Raw genomic sequence first — 25687 nt, 5'->3', positions numbered from 1 at the left:
TTAAGTTCTATTCCTTCTTACCGCCGGCCAGTGTCGGCACGTAACCGGCCTTCTGGTTGGTTACGAATGCGAACGACTCGCCTGTTAACGAATCATCCAAAACACAATACATCTGGCGATATCTGGGATGCCGTAGTGTACCAAATGTTCGAAGCGCCCTATGCAGTCGGCAATCGGTTTGCCGTTGCAGTTTCGACTGTGATTAAGAGGAGTTTTGTTCTGTACTTTTGTTGGTTCGTTTGTCGGAGTTTTCTGTTGTTTTTTGTTGCCGGTGTAAGAACGAGTCAACCACAAACACACACACACGAGTTCGTGAGGGAGCACACATTCTACCGCGCAATTTCGTTCCTTGTGGCACGGTATGGTTCGAGAACGATTAACAGAAATTTATTTTCCCATCATGCGACGTGAAAAGTTATTTAGAGACGGCCAACCGAGACCCAAATACTCGCTCAAAAGTGCCGTTTTGGATTGAATCAGAGCGAAGGAGAAGGGTGGCAACAAGGGCAAAAAAATGATGCAAGGATAATGTGCAACCGCCACAAAAGAAGCACCGTTGTCCCGTTCTGCTGACGACTTTCTTTACATGCATGCTACTGACCCTTTGCCATTCCGCCCTCGCCCCAGCCCACGGCCACGAGCACAAGTCGCAGTCGGTTTGATGATGCGCCCACTTGCCAGCAATCGTGCGCAGTGGCAGCTACCCTATCAGCAAACAGCTCCGGCGTCGAGGGTAACCGTCACGAAGAACACGTCGTCGTCGCCGTCGTCGTCGTCGTCATCGTTCCAGGCGCGGCGTGGGCTACCTTTGAACCCGCACGGACAAGCTGCAACTGCACGCTGCTGTTCCCGCTCCTGCGCCCACGGCCCATCCTTCTTCCCATCGTTGCAGCCTCGCAGCCAGATCCTTGCCGATTCCCGGGAAGATGCTTCTTGGCACACAAAGAAAGCGTTAGTGCGCTGGCAAGTGTTTTGTTCTGATATAGGTGAGCGGGGATGGAGGAGGGGTACACTCCACCCAGCGCATGGGCCAATCGACGACGGCACGGATCGTGCATATTCATGAGCTAGCACGCGAAGGTGTTTAGAAGTAGCGCCGAAACGCCAAGATTTGCATTCCACCCGGGAGCGCGCGCGCGCCCGTACATGTCAGGTAGATATCCTTCGCTGGTAGATCACTGACACTTTCCACCTCCAGCAGTGGTTGGGAAGGGAGTAGGGCATTTGGCTTGAACTTCTGCCACTGCCCTTAAAAGGAACCTGCGCGATCGCGAGTCGCTAGTACCCGTTATTTCCAACCCAGCAGCATCGGGGAAGTCAACAGCTATCAGCAAGCGACGAACGGTTTGGGTCACTTCTGAACTTCCTGGCAAACAATGCGCATACGCAAAACACGCTAACTCACACATCGAACTCAAACCGGGCAGTAGTGAGTGGAGTGTTCGCATCTGGTGCGAAACGGAGCCAGAAGTAAATCAGACAGCCAATTATTCTCTTCCGTCTAGGGGCGGGCTGGCAATTCTCACGATCCCGCGTAAGAATCATTAAGTATTCATGATATCACCCAGACTCGCAGCAAGAGGATGCATTCCACACAAACATACACGCACATGCATCAGGCTCATCAACTCTTGTCGTGCCATATGCCGCTGCTCGCTGCAGGAGCAATGGGTTTGCAGGCAATTTGCCATCGGCTGCATCGAGAGATTGCGTGAGCTCCTCGAACCTGGCAAACAAGTGGCAGGCTAGTGGCGATTTGCCTCCAGCCAGCCATCCGGAGGTCCGGAAATGCTCCTCTCCGGGGCGTATCCTTCGGCCTTGGGGTGAGAACAAGAACTCGAGCACACGCAACGGCACCGGCACCGGCACCGTTCCTTATGCGTGTCCACCGTCACGAGCGCACGATCCAACACCGCAGCATTGAAGCACCCGAGGATCATAGCCCAAGAGGCGAGCGATTAAGTTACGGTAATTAATACGTACACGGATCAGGTTTAAGGAGGACGGATTGTTCTCGTCTCGCTCGTTTCCCGATGCCGTCCATGTCGCTACGAATTCAGCGGAAGATTCGCCGCTCGGTGCAGACGCTTCGCTAAGCTTCCTTTCAATCAGGCGCGTGTTCTTATGAACTCCCGTGTTGGTGAGTCGCGCTGCAGCTCCACTCTCAAGTGTGTACGTTTGAATGTTTCCTAGCTCATTACACCAAACACTGGGCCGGTGGTTGAAGTGTGTTTATATCTACGTCTGAAATACGGAGCGTTTGCATGCAACCACTCGAAGTGGAAAAAAGTGTGTGTCTATGTCGAGAAAATGTGGCAAAGTTCTTCACAACCGTTGCCGGGCACCATCGTTACAACGCTGTCGTCCGTTCTGCCCTACACACGCGGGACACGCTCTGCCCAACTGTCCGCAAACAAACGAGGCGAAAGTCGTGAATCGTTTGTAATTGCACGGTAAATACGGTTAATTTTGCCTAAGACAAGGGGTGTGAAGGGTAGCGACCGCAGCGACTCGCTGCAGTTTGATCGGGCGCAGCTGGGAAGCCCCAGCAAAAGGGCAATCATTTTTCAAATAAATATCACTGCACTGCCACACTGTCTGGAAGCGCACCGTGGACGAGAGATCGCATCATGTCCGATTCCAGTCAGCACCAAGCGAGGTAGTGGTGCGTCCATCCGTCACGCCACGTCGTCAGGTACCATCAGGTGGCCCCTATCCGGTGACCCTGCCGCGAATCGAACCGGCAGTTACACTGGCGTACTAGCATGGGTGTTTAATATTTTCACCACCATCTCGCGCGCGCGTCCACCGCTGGGAAGCGGTCATCATCAACAGCATCCTCTTCATTGCCACTTCGCGGGTGCTTTATTTGCAGCGCGCATTGTGTGAGATGTGCGCAAAAGCCGTTTCCAAATGGACAGGCACGACACGCGGAAAGGTTTGCTTCACCATCATTATGCTGCGTTTTAGATGCAGTTAGTGCGGTGCTGCTGGCCATTACCATCCGCATACATTATGCGCCGGATTTGAGGCGAGTGTAAAGGAAAAAAGAGCCGTAAACTAAATGTGGTGTGAAGTAAAGCGCTTTTCCTGCTTTTCTCACTTTTTTCCACGCTTCGGAAGGAAATGTGCACCAAGTTCCCGCTACGACGGATGCGCTATGAAAGCAGGCTACGCCAAAAATGGGTGCGGTATGGAAACGAAAACACCTTCGAGTGTGAGCTGCTCTTTTCACAGCCGTTTTGGTCAAATGTTGACGTTCGAAAGAGTTGCCTCCTGTGCTTACGGTGCTTTTGGTGCGGTCGTGATCACATCGGCGGATATTTTTTCTGTACGTTTTGGTTCTCGCCTCCCTCGCACCACTTGCGTAGAGGATCGTTGTGGGAACAACAACAAATTTCTCGGTTAATTATCATTTAGCAGCAAGCCGCAATTCAGTGGCATCAATAGCCTGGGGGGAGAAACCCTAAACTCTAAACCATCCACTAGCTAGTGCTTTCTACACTTCCTGCCGCGATCGTGCTGCTACGAAAGCGATGCAAATTTAAACACACGGTTTGATGTGCACTGGTCAGTGTGCTTGCAAGAAAGTAACAAATCAAACATTCAAAAACTAAACACACGCATTCAACTGCCAATTGCGACGTTCCAAGAACGTTTCAGCAACCAGAAGTGCCCGACGATTGGTCCCGTTTCCAGGGCTTTGGATTCTAGTTGAACCATTTCTGCTCTTCAACTAACTGTTGCGTTCTGACTACGAGTTGTCCGGGAAGCACAACCCTACAAAAATAGACCTTACAAAAACGTTGCCGGCCATCGTGTCGTATTAACAATTTCACACACGCATCGGGAATTAATCAAATTTCAAGGAATAATGCGAACGCATTATACCAGCCCCCGTCGGCTGTAAGCGAAAGGATGAAGAAATCTCATCCCCAAAGCTTCTGGATGGCAGGAAGTAACTCTCGCCGGTCATTGAAGGATTGAGTGAAAGAAATCAAATTATACACCAATTTGTTGCCCTTTCTGCTAGCACTGGCGAACCGAGCGACGTTAGTTTCGGTGCGACTAACAAAGCTCGCCCCAAACGAGTCGTTCTAAGCGTCGTTCTGCTTACTCCGGTACTGTTTTATTTTTTTCGTTCGAGTGGCTGGCGTGTTTTTTTTGTGCTCCTGTTTTTCTTTCCTCTACGCATACACGTACACACACCGGCAGTTCTAATTTCACAACCATGAACGGGCCTCATCAACGGACACGGCATTATTCCGGCGACTCCCGAACCAGAACGTCGTCGATTAACGATTCGAAATGCGAACACAAAAAGGCTGTCTGATTTGGGATAATAGTATTCTAATCACGAATTTAAATGGTATTATTGGAGGATTAGAGCGCGAGAAAACTAGTTTCGGACCGGCCGGGAGTCGGTTTCTCAGTTTCTCGGTGGCTCCCGTATTCCCGTGTTCGTTTGCACCCGAGATTGTTCGCAAACAGTTTTGCAAAACCGCACGTTAGAACATTTCCATTGCCGACGTGTATGAGCAAACGTGTGCAAGCCAGTAACGGTGGTAATTTTGTTTTTTGTGTTTTTTTTTATAATTCCTCAAGAGAAATGTTTATTTACAGCCTGTGATGTCCTGGAATGAAAAAAGATCAATTATTGTTGGTTCATTTTGCTTTACTATCCCAAAAGAGAACGCCAACATCACCCATTAGCCCTGTATCACGATCAAGTCCACGTATCGTTTAATAAAAGCTTCAAATGGACCTCCAGCTCCCTACGACCCAAAAGATTAACCCGCTTGCCGACTGTTTCGCGTTAATTAAAATACTTCCTTGCGAATTCGCTACCTTTTGGTGGCTGTGACGTGGCACTGGCAAGGCGTTTCCTCCCTCCTCGCCGGTACTGGTACTGGCAGTCCCATCGCTGAGCTGTCAAGTGTCCCGATTTTTTGGCGATCGCGATAATTTACATAAATCAATAAGGTGCCTACGACGCAGAAGATAAACGACCGCACGTCCACGACGTAAACCTAAACCCTGGAGCCTATCATGTGCAAAGTAAAAAGCCCTGCCCGTCCGGGGACGTGAGTGAACGATTTTTGGGGGGCTTGAGATTCAGAGATTGAAATCTCGGCCCCGCTTCCACGACTCGAGGAAGCGTCCGATCGGCTTTCCTCGGGCGACGCGATAACGGACGCGGCGATAATGATGGATAAAAAGCGCGCGCTGCTGGTTCAAATTCCGGGCGACGATTCGGTGTTCTTTATTTTAATGTTCGTCCAGTTTTTTGTTTCTGTCCCCCAAGCCTGCTTCGCAGCTTGGCTGCGTACTAGCTAAGGGGGCCGTTGCGGGTGATCTGTTTCTTTCGTTTCTATCTTTCTGTATCCGTCTCCATTTCGTGGTGCTTTCAACAATACACATTTAATTAAGATGCATTCTCTCCAACCGAACGGAGAACCCCTCGGATGACCCATTTGTCAACCGGGTGTGCGTTTCGGTGCGCCGGGACCACCAGAATCCACCGCTCGAGCATTGTCGTTTCGGGGACGGTCAACATTATGTATAAGCTGAACACCAACTCCGACTGGGTGTTTCTGCTGCGAAAGCGCACCCCAAAAACGTTCTGCCACCATGCCACGATTGTGTGCGCTAGTCCGTCTTCTGGTTTATGTTTCCCAGCACTAACAAGCGGAAACGCAAAGCCATGTGGTTGAGAGCGCCCAACGGAATGGATCTTTAATATCAAAACTGCTTTTGCAAAAAAACGTAACACACCCTGCCGCAATCGCTACAAAATATGTTGATGAGCATAAAGCATGAAAGGCGTCGGTGAGAGCAGCAAAAAACACATTCGCGAACTTTATTGCAATGGATCTCTAGCTGATTCTCACATTACCGTTCTCGCAGCGCTGTGGATTAGAAGCGGAGGGTGGCATCCGGCTCGGTATTCCCGTTGCTGCGGTGACACGGTCGGGTCAATGCTGGTGCTGCGTGCATAATTCTTCCTTCTTCCGCTTCAACTTTTCCTTGCGTTATTTCTTTTCTTTTTTAGTCGCTTTTAAATTTATTGCCAACCCAGTGTCACGCGTGTATTGGATGTCTGGGTGGTTTGTTCTCATCATAACCCTTCACGAATTCACCCGACACACGAACCACAATCGGAACCAAACATCGATGCAGATGCTGCCGCGATCGAGCATTCCCAAACTGCGAACGCGCGCGAAACATTAAAAACCGCGTCCGCCGACGCCAAATTGATTTGCATTGACATTTACCACAAACAAAAGATATTGCGTGGTGGTATCGGCGGCACTGCTGATGGATGTGGTTGACATTCGCCTGTTTGTAGTATTTCATTTTTGTTTGCGCTGGGGCGGTGTGTGTGCGGTCCGGAATTGTATGCGGCTTTTGCATTTGTTTCATCGGTTCCCACCAGCCAATGGGGTGGTGGGTGGGTGGTGTTTGTTGCTGCTCACCCTACGCAGCGTGCCGGGCCCTTTTGTGGGCAGAGAGAGACAAAAAACCTTCCGCCCAGCGCGCACACTATCGGAAAGTGAATCGGAACGCGTACAAACCAACAATGGTGTCCGATTGTTGGTTTGCTAGTGCCGTGGGTATTTCTGTTTTCGATCTTCGATCGCCAACAATCGTTACGAAATGCAACCATTTTCCCATCGTAACGATTCTCCACACCCCGCACAGGATTCGGGCACGCCACGTTTAGGAGAGAAGGGCAGCCAGCACCGGGGCTCAGATAAGGAAACATAATTACGGGATACATCTTGCTACCAGGTAGGCTGGACGAACGCGGACCGGTGGCGCAAGCTTTACTTTCCCTGTTTCAAATCACTTCTTCGTTTGTTTGTTGGAGACGCAGGATAAGGGCGGAGTGTCGGTGTAGGAAAACAGGAATATCGCGCTTGTTTATTAACTCTCCCGACTCACTAACAAGATACGTCCGAGCGTAACCTAGAAAAGCGTCGGGGAATTGTGAAGGAAAGCAACCTCCCAAAACGACGCCCATCATTATCGTTTCGTAATCGATGCGCTCTTTACGCTGCTCGGCCGGCCTCAGAATTCGGCCTTCGATCAATTGGAAGATTTATCTCATTCCGCTCCCACTGTCCGTCCCTTCGCGAAGGTAACAGCTGTCTTCAGCAGCAGCCGCTGGAAACACGCGAGGACTTTCGGACCGATCCCGACCGGTGGTCGTTCATAAATAACCGTCCATTAATGGGCAAGTCTCGCTCTTCCCCCGTCTTTGGCGCTTCGGAATTGCACTGATCTTTACAGAATCGTGTCCATTCGGTCCCACCGGGATCGCCCGGAAGCTCATGGCTTCCCGCCCGAGCTCGTGGCGCGGTGTCTATGATTTGTCAGTGGCCCTTACTGTTGCTGATCATACTGATCGACGGCCGGGTTGCGCTCGTTCACCTCTGCCGCCACGGATTATCCTCGCCGCTTCGTGCAGCTTCATAATCCTGCTTCAATAGACCTGGGCAATTCATCGAGCGAATCGTGACAAGAATAATGTACCAACGCCGGGTTGCCAAGGCGGGGAGCAACAAAAAAAAGGTTAATTAGCAGCTCTCATCCTTTTTACTTCAATCGTTCAAGTCTCACCGAAAGGTCCTCCTTAATCTGTGCAATCATTAGAAACGAATCAATGTACTGCGGTTTTTTACATTTCCTTTCTTCTTGATTCTCGATCAAAACGGGATCTCAAATCACGCGATACGCCAATCACAAGTCACCGCTGGAACGTGACTTACCGTACCGCAGGCGACCAGCCTAATTAACTCATTAACTCACCGTCTGCCGCGCGTAAGGCCTGCCCGGGACGCAACCAACGCAGCGGGAAGCGGGGCCAGTCCAACTTTCCTTTATCGGAAGCGCGCGATTCCCGGTCGCTCGGCGATACAATCAACCGTGTCATGTTTGCGATCGCTGTGATAGACTGTTATTGGCTGGCCGAACCAAAACCAAAACAACTGCCACTGTCCGCGCCCGCCACGGAAACAATCGCCTTCGACACCACCATGCTAGAGCCACATTTCCCGCATCCGCGTAAGGAGCGCGCGCGGCAAACAAGAGCTTCTTTGGCTTCAATTATCACTTCCCAAAATGAAAAACCCGATCGATTTTTGCTTCACTGGTACTATTGCCGCCATCGGCTCGGCGGTTTAAGGTACGGCAGCTCCAATGGTAGCATATCTTTGGCGGACGCGTCCCTTCCGAAAAGTCCCCCGTCGGAACATATCAATTAAAGATAAATCATTTCACAAAGCGCACGGTTTCCAGCTTTTCGCTCGGCTGACAGGCAACCGTTAGCTCGGGGCAACAGGCAGCCACCAGTGTCCATATTTGTGTGCGCCTAAAAATGACGAGCAAGCGAGCGATGGCACTCTTGTGACCTCCTTCTTGTGAGCTTCGTGTTCGTCACCGGCCAAGAATGGTTGTCATTAGGGCGAGCTAAACGGTACGTACGGTTTGCGCTTCCACACTCATGACGGCTAGTATGAAGGCTCAAAGTACACTGGAGAATGACAGGTTATGGTTGCGATTGCAATGGCCTAAACCTGGAACAGAACGCTCCATTTTCGAACAAAAATGTACCATAAAATGTGCATAAAATGGCCAACACGCTGTAGCCTTTAAGGTGAGGAGTAAACATTGTTCTTGCACCGCTCGAACCGTTTGTTGTCCCTGTTTTATGCAAAACAACATTGGTATGGTATGAACATCCCGCAGTCGAGATTGGTGAACTGTTTGTGTTCGAAAGAATTTCAAACTTTTACGGGCTCATCAAACTCATAAAACCGATCCCCAAATCGCCATTATGAATGCGTTTCCATTCATCGAATTAATAAATCAAACTACACAACGGAACTCACTGACACACACACGCTCACATTCGATTCGGGCTCACGTCGCGATCGTAAAGTGAAATCCAAACAACTTCACGCGGGCGCTTCAAGACAAAACGCCCCAAAGATAAACATCCCCGACGGTGCGCTAGATTGGACGCACGTCGAGCTGCCCTACCACCCCTCTCACAGGTGAAAGAACCCTCCCTATCCTCCTCTCCCTAGCCACCAGAACTCTTCAAACAGAATGGTTAGTGTGAATAGCAGCAATCAAAGATCTTCAAAAACCTACAAGAGCCGTTCGTGCCAAGAGCTTGATTTTTGGGAAGTTGCGCTTCGATTTTTTTTTTTTGTGCATGAACAACGCGATCACTTTGGTATATTTTGTTAATCCAATTGTATTGCAAGTAATATCGAGCGGCACTCACGTTGAGCCAGCTCTTGAACGCAACGAATGCAAATGTGGCATTCCTTTCTTTGCGTTCAAAACATAATGCTTAGAAGAGAAGTCCTCCAAAAAACGGCCCGCGATCAAATAAAACCAAATCGTTCACATGGATATAATTAATTTCCCATAAGCGTGTGCAGATCACCCAACAAAGGCCGACCACAGTTGCGAAAGATCGTGCGGGGTGGTTTTCAACGGGCTCGAGATGATGCTCAAACGGCCACACCCCTACCGAACCAGATCCGGATCATGCCGGTACCAGCCAAACAATGAAGATTAGAGATCGGGCCACACTTCTTCAATTATGGTCCAACAATAGCTTTGAACGTGTCCGAACGTGTGTTGTTCGTGCGGGATCGTGATTGTACTCCCATTTTTTTTATTGCTCCGTTTTAATACGAATAAACAACCCCCTGCAACATCGCAGCATAGATTGGAAAACAAAACCATATAAACGACACCCAGCCCCGCTGGGCCGGAATCGGAACATAGAAAAAGGGTGTCTCGTCCCGTGCATGGGGTTTGATAGAATGGCTGACCAGCGCGTTGCTCGGGCTGATTAAGAGATTTTCTAATGCTCAACCGCTGCCATCCCCCACTGGTTCGCTAAACTCTAGCTGGGAGGAGGGGGCTGGGTCCAAGGCCCGAATAAAACTACGAATACGTTTACAAACGGGTTCTTTGTTCGGGGCGACGGGTTACCGCCCGCCGAGCACTAGATCCAGTCCCCCACCAGTGCGGGTCCAGTGCCGGGTGATGGATCTCTTCTGCCAGTTCAATTGGAAAACGATGACGATGACGACGACGATGATGATGATGATGATGAAAACCAGAACCTCATCATCCGTCCCGAATCCGTTGATCCCGGGGTGGACGGGTTAGGCTTTTATTTTTACGATACGCCTATCCAAACTGCCGTCCGTGGCGGACTGCGCTCCCTCATTGCCCCTCTCCCCCACGATCAAACAGTGATCGCCTTCTATAGTCTTTTTTTTTTTGTGTATGTAGTTCGGGACGCTCTGGACGCCGTTTGATTTCCAATTAACTTCACAGCATAAAATGCGAGATCGGCGCACTGCGGGAGATAAACCGTCCGTCCCTACCGCCTCGTTTGAGGTAAACGCACTTGGACGGTGCCTCAGCTTAGCCCAGGCCCGGTTTTGACGGTGGCGGCTAGCGGCTCGTTGGTCGTACGTCAACTGCGTACGAGCTGTCCGGTTGGCGCACGATCCTATCGCACACTAAATGCGGTTCCTGTGCCCGGTGTGTATGTTTGTGTGCGTCATGAGCTGCAAATTGTTGCGTCGCAACAAGAACTGTCGGCCGAAGCAGAAGCCACTGCCCGAGGTAGCAACAGAAGAGAAGAGAGACAAACGCTGATCAGCGAACGCTTTCCAAGGCACCAACAGTCAAATTTTGGATAGTCATGAAGCGTTGCTTTTAGGCAGTACTGTTTAAAGTTCCTGTGCAAGCTGCAGCGATCGTAGAGCGGTACAAATAAGCGAGGGTTACTTGTATGCTTCCCCGGCAAAACACGCACACAAAAAAGAACACCCTCCCGTCCAAAGCAAATGCTAAACAAATTGTGCTTCCGTCACCTGTCTTGTGTAAGTGAATGTTCTTAAAGTGCGTTTACTCGCTCAAAAGAATGCAACAATCGGTCCCCCCGAATTGAAACCTTCCACTGGGACGTCGTTTTGGAACTGCTTGTCCGCTTGTGAGAAATTAAAAGCAAAACCGGCCACGCTTGACCCAATGACAAAACCACACAACAGGTAGGCAAGGAAGCAACTGCCCAAAAATTAACCACCAAAATAGACGGTTCCATTACACTGCCACCAGTGCCCAGGGCAGGAGCTGTACGCGGCGCACTAATTGTGCGGTCGTGCGTGCGCGGAAGCATAAATTAATGCTCTCGTTAAGCCTACACTGCCACCGCGCGCAGAGTGTCATAATGTTTGTACGGGACGACAGGCGCACACATTTCCGTCCATCGGTGGCATTCTGTGAGCGGCGGCAGCGAAGGGACAGAGCAACCGGCAAGAATAGGAAGGCGAGGATAAATTAATCTAGACTACCTTCCCTTTCTACACCATCCCGGACCGACCAAGAGACGGCGATGATGACAGGGCAAGTGATCAAGCAGCAGCACCCCTTACGAAATGTAACCTTCTCTCGCAAGAGGGTGCACAAGCAACCCTGGGAACACGCGCCCGAGGCCCGAGGGAACAAGCGAAAGGAGAAAGAATAGAATACTTTTGTTATTGTTATCAACCGTTTTAATTCAATCATAATAAAAGAGCTCCTTGCCCGGGACACCCCCCGATCAGTCCTCAGATGCCCTAAATGCTATCGTGGTGCCGGAGTGCGCGGGTAGGAACGCGAGCGACGCAAACGAGCAAGGTAGAATCGTTCTAACCGTCGCCCTTCGCCGAATGCTTCACCGTGTACCGAGCCCCATGCTTCATAAAAGATGCGAGAGCACGCCGATCGGCCCGTTTACGTGCCCTTCCACCCGGGTTTGGACGCGGTCGGGTGGGTTCGTTCGCCCCGGGGAAAGGGATGGAAAAGGGCAGATATTATATTCAAATTAAATTACATTTTCCGGACATTTTTGTGTACGCGAGTGTATTGCTTGGCACTCTGCTCCGCCGGTGGCATCGCGATCTACGCCCGGGATTTGGGCATGAATGAAGTATCACTCGCTGGCGAGTAAGATATGTAAATTGTGGTTTGCCCGAACGGCTGCAGCAACATCACAACCGATCGTATCGGCCATCGCAGGCGAAGGAAAGAACGCTCTGGAAGTGAGGAGTGCTTGGCGTGGGGCTTCGGGATGGGTGACGAATCGGATGTTCTGTGACTGTGTTTACACAAACCTCCCCTTTGGGCCGACCGTCGCCCATACCCCGAACGCATTAAGTGAGAGATCACGCGATGAGATACGGCGGAGACAACTGTTCGGACATAAATGGAGCTCCCCGCGGTGGTGGTGAAGATGCTCTCGGTGAAGTAGGCAACCATATTTAAGCGTATTGTTTTTTTCTTGGTCTTCTTTTTTTGCAACATTACGTACTACAGTGCGAAGATTACCCGGCTTGTGCCGGTGACACATTAGCCAAGGTGTCGCGATTTGATCCGCAGCGTGGGACATCGCATGGGAGAAGAAACAGTTGTGCACTGTACGGGGGGAGACGGGGAGACGTGCCGGGTGAGTTATGATGTGTGAATACTACGGGTTATAACGAGCGGAAACGACGATCTCACCCGACCGCAGCTGAATCTTGACAGCAGAGAGCCGCGCACAGTTTCTAATGGCGCGATCGACGGCCATTGGCCCTTGCATGCCGCGCACGACTCGCCCGTGTACTCACACAGCAACGTTTTATGAATGAATCTTTATGATGATCTCGCATATGTTTCCGCGCACGCTTCCATCGCCACCCGCTGATGGATTTGTTCGCGTCGTGCCGGGACAACACAGCCGTTGGGGCAGAGGCTGCGTTTATCGATCACGCTTGTTTCGTCAATTTGTCGAATTTCTCAAAACGCTACTCGATCTTTCTTTTTTACGAGCTATGCTCTTAAATTAACACCCCACTTTTTGACGGATCAATCGATCCGTCGAGGGCGATCGTTTCGATCGATACCTGCGCGTGATGTTATTTCGAGCACAGTGTGTCATTTTGGGACGACAGCGAAGGTGTTTCATGTTTTCTAAACATCACATTAATTCGACACCTTCAGTGCCGATACCGAAGGGGTTTTAGTGTTATCACCGAACGAGGATCTTCAAACATGACTATCGCTCTCACCGCGCACACACGCGCACAAGTAGTCTGGGTCAAACGGCATCGTTGGGAGGCTAAGCGAAAGTTTGAATAAGATGGCGCACCGTTCACTGTCGTTGGTGTGTCACTGACCCCTTCCAAACGCAGGGAAGGATGGAACGTTAGGGTGTAAAGGCAATCCAAAGCTGATCAAGAATTCCAGAAGCACTTCAACGCGGTTCACCATTCTCGATTCCCTCGATTTGGTTCGCTTCAGGTTCGCTATTTTCCTGATTTGTAATTCATAGGGTCCCGTGAGCGCAGCTAGGCGGGGCACCTTCCTTCCGCGGTCGGTCGTAACAATAACAATTGTCGAAAAGTGTGAAATCACCGAATGAGAATTGGAAGGTGTAACAGCACAACAACAAGAACAGAAGGGTTCGGGAAAAAAGCGAGCATAACCGTTTCAATTGCGTCTTTTCGTCTGCTCCCTAACGAAGCCTTGTGTGACCAACCGTCCAAAAAAACTAAACCCGGGTGTTTGAGAAAATATTCCGTCACTCGTCGGTCCTTCCAGAAGACTGGCGCGACTGGCTGGCCGGTGTGAGAATTATGTGTGGCAATCTCATTAATGTAAAAATTCTCACGATCTGTTTTTTTTTTTTTTTTGTTGAGAGGGAGCTGCCGGGAATCATAACATTACACATTTTGTCTGAATGATCTCTTGTTGCATAGAACGATCCGATTAAGTGCGTAAACATTCTCATTCCGGTCCGGTCAAGTGCCCGATTGCTCGGACTGCCGCTTTGCGAGAGTCTGGTTGGATCTACCCAGCCAACGGTCTATCGAGTACCGTAGAAATCAAATGTCTGTTGTGTTGTCTGTTGCTGGGCTGACGCGTCCTCAACCTTTTTTGAAACAGTTCACGGCACTTCGATGCTTCAAGTTTCATCTGATTAACTAATTCTTTTTTATTCTTTTCTACTTTCAGAAATCGTTCACACTTATCCTACAAGCTTTAGATATGTACAACGAGTCATATTCAAGTAAGTGTTACGAGAAGAAGAAAAAACTCACCGATATTAAAATGATTCGAGCTAGTTGGTCCCCAATCTGCATTTTTTTTTTTGTGCACCGTTTCTACCGAGACTTTTTTGTTTTTTTGTTTTGCAATTAATTGTTTTTGTTCCACCAGTGGTAAAACAACGATCGATGGCATGAAGGTGATAACTGGTTAACCAGAACTTTACACATGTGTGAAACAGCACACCAGCCTCGACGGACCTTGGGAATTGACCGAAGCGAGTGTCCATCGTTGGCTAAAGTGATGTGCTACCGTGTACCCATACGGGCTCCTTCGCCATGAAGCCTTCCCCAGTAGCGCAGCACTAACAGACACTGCGTCAGACGTTAACTCAAAATTAGCATAACGATCTTTCACTTTTGTTTGTTGGCTTTTTTATTTTTTACTTGCAACACTCTCCCTTCCCGTCACTACTTGCTACTTGATCGACACCAGGTCGCGGACAGAAAAATCTCACAGTTTAACAATTTGTAGCGGCCCATGTTTAGCAAGGATCGTGCCAAGTCTTTCGCTCACTGCTACACATATGCTGTGAGTTCTGACGCTTCGGTGTCGATCTGCAAGAAGAAAAAAGTAAATGGTGCAAACCATGCTACCATTGCTGCTTAGCTTTTTTTTATTAGACGTCTCGGTAAAACAAAACGATGCTTCTTTCTTGCACATGCTTGCAAACCACCAACAGTGCTAATTAACAAATGAAGCAGTTTTCTTTTGCTGTCGCCTTTGGACCCCTCGCCCTGAGACCTTCAACCGGTACTAACGTTTTCCCTTTGTTTGTTTGCAGTTTCAGAGCGGCTCATAGACGAAACATCATTTTCCGGCGTTATTCTACCGTCGCACGATTGGAATACATTAGATCACATAGGCAAGAGCGCACGAATAACGTACCGGTAAGTTACGCGGAAGAAAAGTCCAATTTGTGAACCTCGCCTACTAACCAACTGCTCTGCTTTCCCTTCGAATTTTGCAGTGTACGTGTGCAGTGCGCTGATAACTATTACAACACGACCTGTACGACGTTTTGTCGGCCCCGAAACGATCAGTTCGGGCACTATACCTGCGGCAAGCAGGGCAACAAAGTGTGTATGCCGGGCTGGCAGGGAGCTAACTGTGAGAAAGGTGAGTACCGCTGGTAGCTAATTCTATAACTTCTTCCGCGGAAAATCTTCAAACTGGTAACACTCAAAAGATAACGCAGGGCAGCGAAGTGCCGCACCTGAAAAACGCACAGAAGCAAACGACAACGCTCAATGTGAAAGGTCAATTTATGTAACTGATCGTGAAGGATGGTCCGTGATCATTTAATATATTGCTAGGCTTTTCTTTCGAAGCTGGATAACAGACTCGTTGCGATTAGACTAATGGACCGAGAGGAACCAAACCAAGCGGGAACTAACTTACACCAAAAACAAACAAAAAATCCGAGACACACATAACACATCGCTCCAACCAAAACAGTTACCAACGTCTGCGCCAATGCGCCCAACGATGGTGAAAATTCGATCTCGAGTTTGGTTTTAGTTGTGTGCTTTCGGAATTTTATTTCGCTCATTTACTGCACTATCTTATCCGATCGCTGACCGATGGGCTTTTGTTTGTTTCAACATGGATCGGTCTTTCAGCTTGTCAATCTGGTTGGTAGTAGTTTTTTTCTTTTACCTCGCAGTGTTTTACATTGTTTTTTTTTACTTTCATTTTCCTCTGTTATCGCTTCGCTGACCAAACGGTTCCAAAAAAAAACCCTCACTCGCCGTTCCATTTTCACGTACCAGATACGTTTGAGGTTTTTCCTTTCACTCGTTACGTTTTATTTCCCCCCTTGATGTATGGCTTGCCCGTAGGCTTCCATTAAGCGCTCGACACTTACATTTTCTTTACCGATTATGCCACCTTTCAGCAATCTGCAAGCCGGGATGTGACCAAATACACGGCAAATGTGACCAGCCGGGCGAGTGCGAGTAAGTACCATCCTGTTTGTTTTATTGACTCTGATTTTGTATTTGTAGCTGTATTTCGATGTAAAGATGTTAGCTCCATTTTTTCTGTATGCGATTAAACGGCAACATGCCTTTCCCTCCCGAAACATACCGAATACATTCCAGTAAATCGATTTAGATCACGTTTCGATTGCAAAATGTTTCGTTTGATTAGTTCGAATAGTTGCTAGTAAAGTCCGCCTCCTCACTGCGTCGTCTCTGCTCGATGCCATCGTTTGCAAACATCGGGCACGACCCTTCGCAGTCGACGAACTTGTACCGTACAGTGGGAAAAACGTACCACCACTCCCAAAGTCGAAAGAATGCACTGGCAGCGAAGCAGAAGGGTAGGTCCGAAACCCGAAACAGAGCCTCCCCAAAACACTCGAACCAATCATCGGTCATGCTCGCACTGCACATTGGGCTCCCTGGGCGAAAAATAGCCAATACCGAACCATGCTCCCATCGGGACACACGATCGGCGAGACGCCGCGTGCAGATCCTAAGTAGAACAAAGTAGGCTCCGGCGAAATGGCGATCGTGTCGGGCGGCCCGCGTGAGCTGCCTGCGCAGCCAATGGACGCGTCCGATCGTCCCGGGGAGCGAATCCTAGGCTCGAGAAGCAGCCCGTGGAATGGGCCGGTCAGTTGTCTGCTCCCTGTGCAAAAAAACGAGGGCACGGAAAACAAAAAGCTTGGTCGTGATCACACCGTGAATTGTTTAAATCCTCCGTGAAGAAGCCGGGCGAAGGCGGTCGGACGGAGGGACGCTGTTTTCTCAAACGAACACACGGAACGGCTTGTAAGCATTATGCCTCAAACGCCCCCGGTATCCCTCCTAATTAGCTCTTTCTTCTATTTTATTACAAGCGAGCAACGATTTGTTTCACCCGTTCTCAATCATCAACCCCTTTGCTGTTGCTTGTTGGCAGCAGCGTTGCTAAATGTACAAACAAACAAACAAACAGCAACATACATACACACACAACCGTTTTGTGCACCGTACGCGGGGGATGCCCGCTTTGCATATTTACATTTTTCGATCTAAATTCGCACAGTTTAAAACAAATACTACATCCTACTTACACGACGAGCAGAAAACGAGCGCGCGCGCGTACGCGGTCCGTAGTTCTCTTGCCGCAACTGCCATTCGTTACCATCGGCGCTGTACCGGTCTTTTGATCGTGTCCCGGTGTCCTCGGCTCTCGTCGAATCTTTCGAAATTACCCACCCCGGCCACTGCACAATCGATTGTGCAGTCTCCTTTGTCTGTTGGCATGCGAGAAAAGCGCGGATGATCACCACCATCATGCACAGAGCAAAATCCTCATGAATCGATCGGCTCACGGAAGGGGTTGTAAATTGTCGAAACGGCAAACAAATGATCGTCGCGATCGAACCTATCCCGTGGGTTTGTTCTTTTTTTCTCCTGTGTGAGTGTATCGTGTAGCAGGATTTCGGTTTCAGTGTGAATATTGAAAATGCCGCGATTCCTTTACTCATGCACTGCGAACAAAACGCGCCAAGCTGTAAACCCACGATCCCTAGCCCTTTACTCACTCACCACGCAAGAGACTTGGGTGGCGAAGGAGAGGAACGTACCTGCTCGGTAGCGGGTGGCACAGAAACATAAATTACATGCAATAGAGCTGCAGTAAATATTTTACACGGTACAAATAGGTGGGTGCCAACGGTGGGCGACTGTAGCGCGCTAAATAAGTAGCAGCAAGTACACACACACACCCTCCAGTGGATAGGTGGAAGATGGTTCGTCTTGTTGCTGGCTAATAAAACACGTCGTACACGGTAGCACAGCTTGCTTTAGACACACACGTACGCACGTGTAAATAAATGCTGAGAGAAAAACTGAACAACACGTTCACGTTCCGCCGCACGGTTGGCTAATTTATCCTAGCCCGATGAAACAATAGAATTGTCGAAGCAATTGCATCCGCTTTGTGGCCCCTTCGGGAAGGGACTGCACAAGAACGGGAGCGGGAGTTTACTACCCGCAGTCGAAAAGAATGCTAGAGCCAACTATCCCCCCGTTGATTATCGCGACGGTGGGTACAGCTTCCCATTCCTGCTTTAAAATGAGTCTCCCTTGCTTTTTCCCCCTTTCTCCCTCTCTCATCTACCGGTTAAAGCACCGGAAAATCGATGCAATTATGCTATTACACCTTAGCGCCTTTGGCAGTAAAGGGAAGTGATCGTTCCATTTTGGAACTCATTTTCGACCGCATGCAATCGAGGGTGTTGATGGTGTTTAAAGTCTGTCCCACCAGCTCTCATGCCAGAAACGTAGAAAACTGACCATATCCATATATACACACTTACCCAAGCGCCATCGCCAGTGTACTGTGGCAGAATTCGTTGCAGTTGCAGTTTTCCGGAGAGAGACGAGAAAAAAACACTCCTCCATGTCTCTCACTCTTTTTTGCCATAATCAATTAAGCCGCACTTGCTCACCCAACTCAGTCCCTAATTGACGGCGAGCTGTCAACCCCCAGCCCGACTGGGACAGACTTAATTTAGCCCGTGTCCATCCCCGGCAGCGTAAACCGCACTCGCTGCCAAATGAGCGCAAAACCCGCCCGGCGGCAACCATCAACGTGATTATCGCGCGCGCGCACACACAAAACTGACAACACAAAAGCCCACCGACCCGAACGACCACGCCACTGCATGGGATGGGAAGGTAGGCGGCTAGCAGTCGACGAGCTTTTCACTAGATCACTATCAGTGGAGATCCCATAGAGGGGACCAGCGTAGACTTTTCTGAAGCCGGGAGAGTCGTAGTCGTGTGTTCCCGATGGCCATCCGATCCAGATTCCCATTTCATAATTATCGCACCGGATCGCACTACTCTCAGATATGGGGGTTGATGGAATGGAAGCGAGGCTACTTGGGCTGCTCGGTAACTAGCCCGGTGGTCTTGCTGGCCCAGCTCTGCCCGCCGGCCGTTCATCCATCAGCCATGGTCCGAGGGTTCGCTGTTAGCTTACCTTTTACGTCATAATTAATTAATTTAATGAATTGAAATTTGAACCATCTAACGTACGAGAATCGCGTGTTTTCTGGTAGGGTGACGCACCGGAATGCGTCACGCGGGATGGACAAGCTGCCCCACCATTTCACATTCCTCCTCCACTAAGTGGGCTAGAGCGCGAGGAACTGCTCGCCGTCACTATGGCGTGCGAATACTTCGCTCGATCGAGCTACTGCCAAGCGCAAGATCGATAATCGAATCCAAAGCATACAAAGTGAAAGAAAGAGAGAGAGAGTCACCAACTCGAGTCACCGTTTTGGATCAGACCCTTGCCGCGGGTTTGCTGGCGATCAAATCTGGCACGTCACTTAAGGTCCTGCATCTACTAACTATTTAGCGATACACAACGGCCCACACAGTGGAGAGCTGTTTGATAACTTTCACACCGCTTCTCACGGCTCGCGGTATCAATTTTCTTCTGGATCCATAAATCTGTCACCGCTGCTGGTGGAACTTTTCGCCACCTCCCGAGTCCGGAGCGGGCACAATCAAATCGATCACACTTTTCTACCAGTGCTAGTGGTGAGTACGCACTATCTTGATGTGCAACAGGGCTAACTATCGCCAAAAAAGGACTCTCCGGCGCGCTGAAATGACGGTGCCCTGGAACGGTTATACGAACCATTCTCATCTAGCGGCTGTCCTAGTCCTTGTGAGCACTTTGGAGGCTGACGGGGGAAACTAAAAGAGCAAAAACACAACAAAACGCTTGTGCATTCCACATGCCACAGTTTTCGTGTTTGCAGTTCATTCCCATCCCTGCAAAAAGGGGCTGCACGGGGGATCCACAGTCCTTCTGCAAACTGTTTCGTGCGAATTGCGTCCATTCGCGAGGAGCGCGATCGCGATTACTTTCGCACCGCGTTTCAAACCCCGCGAGAATCGCGCCATCCTTGCGTCCCTCATTTCGAACAACCCGGTCACGGCGATGTGTAGGCAGACAACGGCGAACAGCAACAAAACAACACTCCAAACGGTTGTTTAATCATGTTCATAATGTTCCCCGTTTACAACACGCCGGCCGCCCGCACGTAGGTGTCTCGAGCTAGTGGTGGCAATTACTTTCGGTTTTAGGGAAGGTTTTCACCAGGCCCGCGCGTCGATCGTTGGCAAGCCGCGAAATGAACGCTTAATTATTCACGCCAGAAGCAAACCCGCGAACGGTACCGGTTGCGAGGGCGCGCGCGCTCGCGACCCGTTGCGATTCGTGCAACGGAATCCTTTCGCTCACTCGCATCGCGTGACACTGTCTCCTGCCTCACATGCGAGATCCCTGTTCGATTGTGATCCTTCGTGCCGCGTTTGCATCGGTTCGCACTGAAGCCAGCGCGGAAGAGCCCCAGCGCGATCGCGGAAAGCCGGGCGCATTTTTTATAACCTCCCCTCCCACGTACCAACCCCGATGTGTCCCTCCTTTCGGTAGCATAATAATAAATACATTAAAGATAAGACAGTAGCGATATGAGCGTCCGGGCGCTGCATTCATTAATATTAAGACGACTCAGCGCTCGGTACTGTCGTTCGATTTTTATTCGTGTTACTGTCTCGAGCACCTTCTTCGGCCACTTTTTGCCTTTGCTGAAGACCTTTGCGATCGGGTCGCAGCAACCTTTTCCCTCTTACTTCAACACTGGTTTAATGTTGTACCACATGTAAGCAATCCCGCGGACAAATGAAACATCAACCGTCGAGTAACCCTTTACGTGCAACCCCCTTTTTTTCTTCTCAACTTCTTTCCGCCAGCAGTAGCTGCAAGGTAAAGCCATCGCTCCCTGTAGCAATTCGAGCGCTCGATCGCGCACCCAGCCTCACAGCTAAAGCCATTGACAATCGATATGGCAAAATAATAGAAACATAGAGTGTGGCTGCGACGCGTTTCCTTCCCCAGTTGCCATGTCACGCGCAACGCGTTTGCTGCACGAGCGACAGCAAAATATATTGCGAATATAGAATTAATTGAATTATCTGCACCTCGCCATCTGCCCATGGCTGCGAACCGTACTAGTCAGTTGAAGCAAGTGTATACTGCAAACCCGGGAGCTTTGGGAAATTCAGCACAACAAAGCCTTCGAACGGCTGCCAATGCTTCCCAACGTTTACAAGGAAGCGAGGCCGGTTGCCGGTCCTCCTCGCTCCACTGTATGCTTTTCGGTAATAATTGATCGCAGCCGGGATCATGCAAGGCGAACGCGAGAAAAATGTTGCTGTCTTTCCGCATCCTTGCTACCAACACGAAGGCTTCCGTCTCACTAGACCTTCCGATTGGCAACCGGGTTAGCGTTTTCTTTGCAACTTTTCAAAGCTTTCCAAAGCGACCAACTGGTGTACAATCACGAGCGCGTAAAAGGAACTGGATTCAGCCTCCCCGCGAGCCCCGCTTTAAAACTCCACCCAAACGAACTCCGCGGTTGAAAACGTACAGAGAGTACAAATATAAACATATCATTACTTATTATTAGCTGCCTTTTGCCTCGGATGGGATCCGTTTTTATTTTGTTTTTATTCAACGGCACACCTTCACACCTTCACCAGCCCTTTGGCAACAGCTCGCCGCAACATGATTGCCGATGGTGCTTGGCTTACCCCACGGCCAGCTTGCTGGTCGGGACGGCTTAATGGCTATACGTGTTACTTTTGCACTTTTCCTCACAAACTGGCGAATGGCTACAAAATTGCAACCGCAAAGGGGGCGAAGGGTTCATCAGCAGCCGCCACCAGGCAGCATCCCCACAGGAGCAGCAGGTTGCGAGATAGATGGGTCTAATTATCAGCCCAGCTCTACCGATCACTGGCAGACGTTGGCGGTGGGTGATGAAAAATCGAACACAAACCAAAGGCAGCACAAACAACCCGTCAGTGCGCGTACTTTAAATGTATGCAAATGGAGTTGGTTATTTATTTCGTTTTTTTTTTCGACTGATGGCGCTTCCGCCAAAGAGAGGAAACCAGCAAATTAACTTTATTCAATTCAAATGCAGAACTTGGAAGTTGGTGATGATGTTGACGTCGTGAATGTAAGCAAAGTGTAAAGTACATGTGTTTACGGTGTGATTGGGGTTTGCTTTTGCTGACAAATTTCTATCCAAATCCAAAGCCATTTCGGGCGGTTCGTGAAGAAACATTCCTTATCGCCCTCATGGCATTAACCATTGTCGCACAGTTATTACCATAGCGTGGAAGCGAAAGCACCTGGTGTAAGCCCTCCAGAGGCCGCATATTCATTATGCTCCGCATCTTCCGCACGGGCGCAACGGGTCCGGTGAGGAGCACCGCGAAAAGACTTATGATGAATGATGGGGGTTAAGAGAAGCGAAAAAACGTAAATAAATCTTTCGCGATCGAGGCAAAGAAATATCTACACAAGTAACAAAACAGGAATGAACACAACAGAGCAGCAACTGCACACAAAAAAAACCTGCCCCATAACGTGAATGTGCGCGACAGTTGGCCGTGAGAAGACACCGAGACGCATGAGCCTTGGAGATTTTTTTGCTTTCTTCAGGTGAATAGTCATCCCTTAGGCTCCGTGATCATTGGCTTGTTTCTGTGTTTATTTTTTGCTGCAAAGAGACGCAAAACAAGCGAACCATGGACATTGTACCTTAGCTATGGATCTAGAAATTTATCATCAATTTTTATTGAAAAATAATTGGTATCTTGTACGGCGGTGGCCAGCTTACATGATTTTTTCTTGTCCCTTCTTCTGCTAGTTCCTTCTCTGTTTCGACCTGGCGGGTTCGTCATCTGTTGCCCGACAACAACCCCCAGTTGCCAAGCGCAACGGCCAGCAAAGCAAGAAACAAAGAAAGGGATAGATTAAGTTACATACTATACATCATAGATCGTTCCATCGATCGAACGTTCGCCACAGACATAGCACAGTGGATGCGTTTTACGATGCATTGGGAGACGCAGCACGAATGAAGCATAATTATCCCATCAGAAGCAACGTTGCTGTGTACCAATTTGGCGAACCGAGTAGTAAAGCGGAGACCGAATCCAAAACCAAAAGACTAGATTCTTTGCTCTCCACTCCCCACGCCTGCTGCCTCTTGCACATTTGCCTTTCTTTGCGCTTTCTTTCCGGGCAACGGGCCATTTCGCCGGACCGGATCGATCAGTTCTAATGAAGCGTGATGAAATGTTTAACCCCATTTTCGGTGTGATATCGCCATTTCTGGGCGGCACCGGGAGCGTGACGGAACTGAATAGAACCGCGGCCGATCGATTGTGCGCCAGATCGATCCCCGGCCAAACTCACGGACGAACCGAATTCGCTCCAAGCCCATAAAACAAAGCTGATAATGAAGCATAATCTACTGTACAGAATTGATGAACTGGAATTGTGTTATGTACCTTCGCTCACGCCAATGCCTCTATGTGTGTGTGTGTGCTGTGCATGGTGGATGTGGGCCAAATACTCTTCTAAGCTACTACATACACATGCATACCCCGACATGGCTGATGCCACTTAACAGAAGGAAGCCAAGCCAAAATCCATAGGTGCTAAGCTGCTTGGCGCGCATTCAACGAAATTTTGGTTCACCACCAAAAGCACTCCAACAATAACAAAAAAAGCAACACGCACACATACCGATGCAGCCGTCATAATGATGTTGAAGGTCTTCCTCCGCACCGGCGAGGAAGGAAGTGAGAAAATTGGAACTTTTCGACGCTCCGAAAACTTACGAGTAACTAATTGAAAATTAATAGTAAATTACGTCGAAATAATCAAATCTATTAGAACGAGACGGAGCAACACAGGCGTACACTTGCGTAGACTGCTCAGCAACGTTGTAGCCTATTGACCAGCAACATCGTCTCGTTCATTCATTCCCGCCGTGCGGGCTTTTCAAGTGAACAGGACGGAACGCTTCGATGCTGCGAAGGGCACACCGGCATCGAATCTCAAATCCCCGCGCACGCACACACGTACAACACGAAAGGAAGAGGATAACAAAAAAAACAGGTTCTTTTAGTCCAAAGTGCGCAAAGTGTCTAAGCCATCCGTCCTTTGCCCTACGTTCCGTCGCCCTCCGATTCCGCGCTGCAGTCGAAGCGAACCTAGAATGGAACGAGCGAGCAGTTCGATGGGAGAGAATAATCAAAGCGAAGCAGCATCAAACAAAACGATAATGACCCTAACGAATACGCGCTCGAATGCTCCCGTCCACCTCCACCCCCTCACACCATGGTACGCAGATTCACGCGTATCGGGGACGCTGATGGCGAGCGTACTTTGGGCTCGATTGACGATGGGACACGCCTGACGCGCATGGATTTTTTTTCTTTCTATTCCTGCGCATTCAGGTTGGGGTGAAAGGGTGAGAAAGATCTTGAGCTATTAGAATCGTGAGCTCGAAAGAAACATTTCCCAGCTTCTTGTAACAAAGCGTGTTATTTCGAAAGGCTTCGGAAATCCATTCCGACAGTAGCGCTACGGTGTAGGGAAGAACAACAAACACATTTTAATGAGCCGTTCTCAGTATCAGCTTGAGCAGTTAGAATTGTTAGGCTGCCGTGTAGCTCCCGCTGCTGCACGTAACTGAATCATCACACTCAGGTGAATGCAGTGACATGTTCTATGCAAATCATAACACCTCGAACACCCCTGGTGCATCACATCCCGGAAGACGGAACGGAATTCTAAAGAAAGGACAATTAAAATTGTTACAAGGGCGCGCTGCATCTCGCTCTCTTGCTCGATGGAAAGCCCAAGTATCTTAGAAGCTGCTCACGAAACAAACGTTCCAGCAGCCAGCCAAACAGCACGGAATGCAAATCCGTGCCCTGCGTGCCTGCTCGGCAGATTCACTACGGGGTCACGAACGGGGTCTAAGCACAGTTTCGTGGCTTCATTTCCAGCGAACAGCGACGGAACATTTGCTCACCCCGACCTTACCCCGATCGACAGATCGGCACTCACGGTGTCTTATGCTCAGCACAGGCTATCAATCGATCTGGCAAGCATTCGCAGGTTCCAGCATTTCACCCAATGTTAGGGTTTGTTGTTTGGCCTGTTTTGCCTCGAAACGATCACTCGCGAGGGAGCATCATTTATCACCGACTCCGACTCTCCGGCTGATGATGCGCACTGGCGATCTGTGTGCGGGGCTGTTAAATGCTGGGACAGTGTCCAAGCTTTTTTTCGGATTCTCGTCTTCAGCTATCGGCATGAAACAAAGGCCTTTTTGTATGGGACGAAACAAAAACAGACTTAGAACAGCCATGGAATTCCAGCCTTGGGATTTCCATCGTCCTTCGCGGTTGACGAAGTAATGACTAGGGCTCGAAAGTACGCCGTTTCTGGACATGGCGAACAGAGGCTTTCTGAATAGATATAATGACATTCCATAAACTATGGATTGTGTTGCTTTCGTCGTTGAGTTGCTTTTCTACATCATCAATTTATTGTGAATTATTTACTAATGTGCTTTTATTTCGAACAGTATGTAAAATTCGATTTTATGGTTCTGAAGTAAGCAGAAGCTCAT

The 25687-nt window shown here is 49.4% G+C and overlaps 1 protein-coding gene across 1 annotated transcript in view; it reads left to right on the top strand.

The window, feature by feature from the left end:
* LOC1273981 (protein serrate) overlaps window positions 1-25687 on the top strand; it is a 105941-nt gene that overhangs the window by 38010 nt on the left and 42244 nt on the right. Inside the window, exons 5-8 of the mRNA XM_061651024.1 lie at window positions 14077-14131; window positions 14954-15059; window positions 15140-15288; window positions 16067-16127. Coding sequence (XP_061507008.1) covers window positions 14077-14131; window positions 14954-15059; window positions 15140-15288; window positions 16067-16127 — 371 coding nt within the window. The remainder of the gene's footprint in view (window positions 1-14076; window positions 14132-14953; window positions 15060-15139; window positions 15289-16066; window positions 16128-25687) is intronic.

The sequence above is a fragment of the Anopheles gambiae genome, chromosome 2 (genome assembly GCF_943734735.2).
Source record: "Anopheles gambiae chromosome 2, idAnoGambNW_F1_1, whole genome shotgun sequence".
Taxonomy (NCBI): domain Eukaryota; kingdom Metazoa; phylum Arthropoda; class Insecta; order Diptera; family Culicidae; genus Anopheles; species Anopheles gambiae.
Note: the sequence above shows the minus strand (reverse complement) of the source record. Positions and strands in the feature narration are given on the sequence as shown.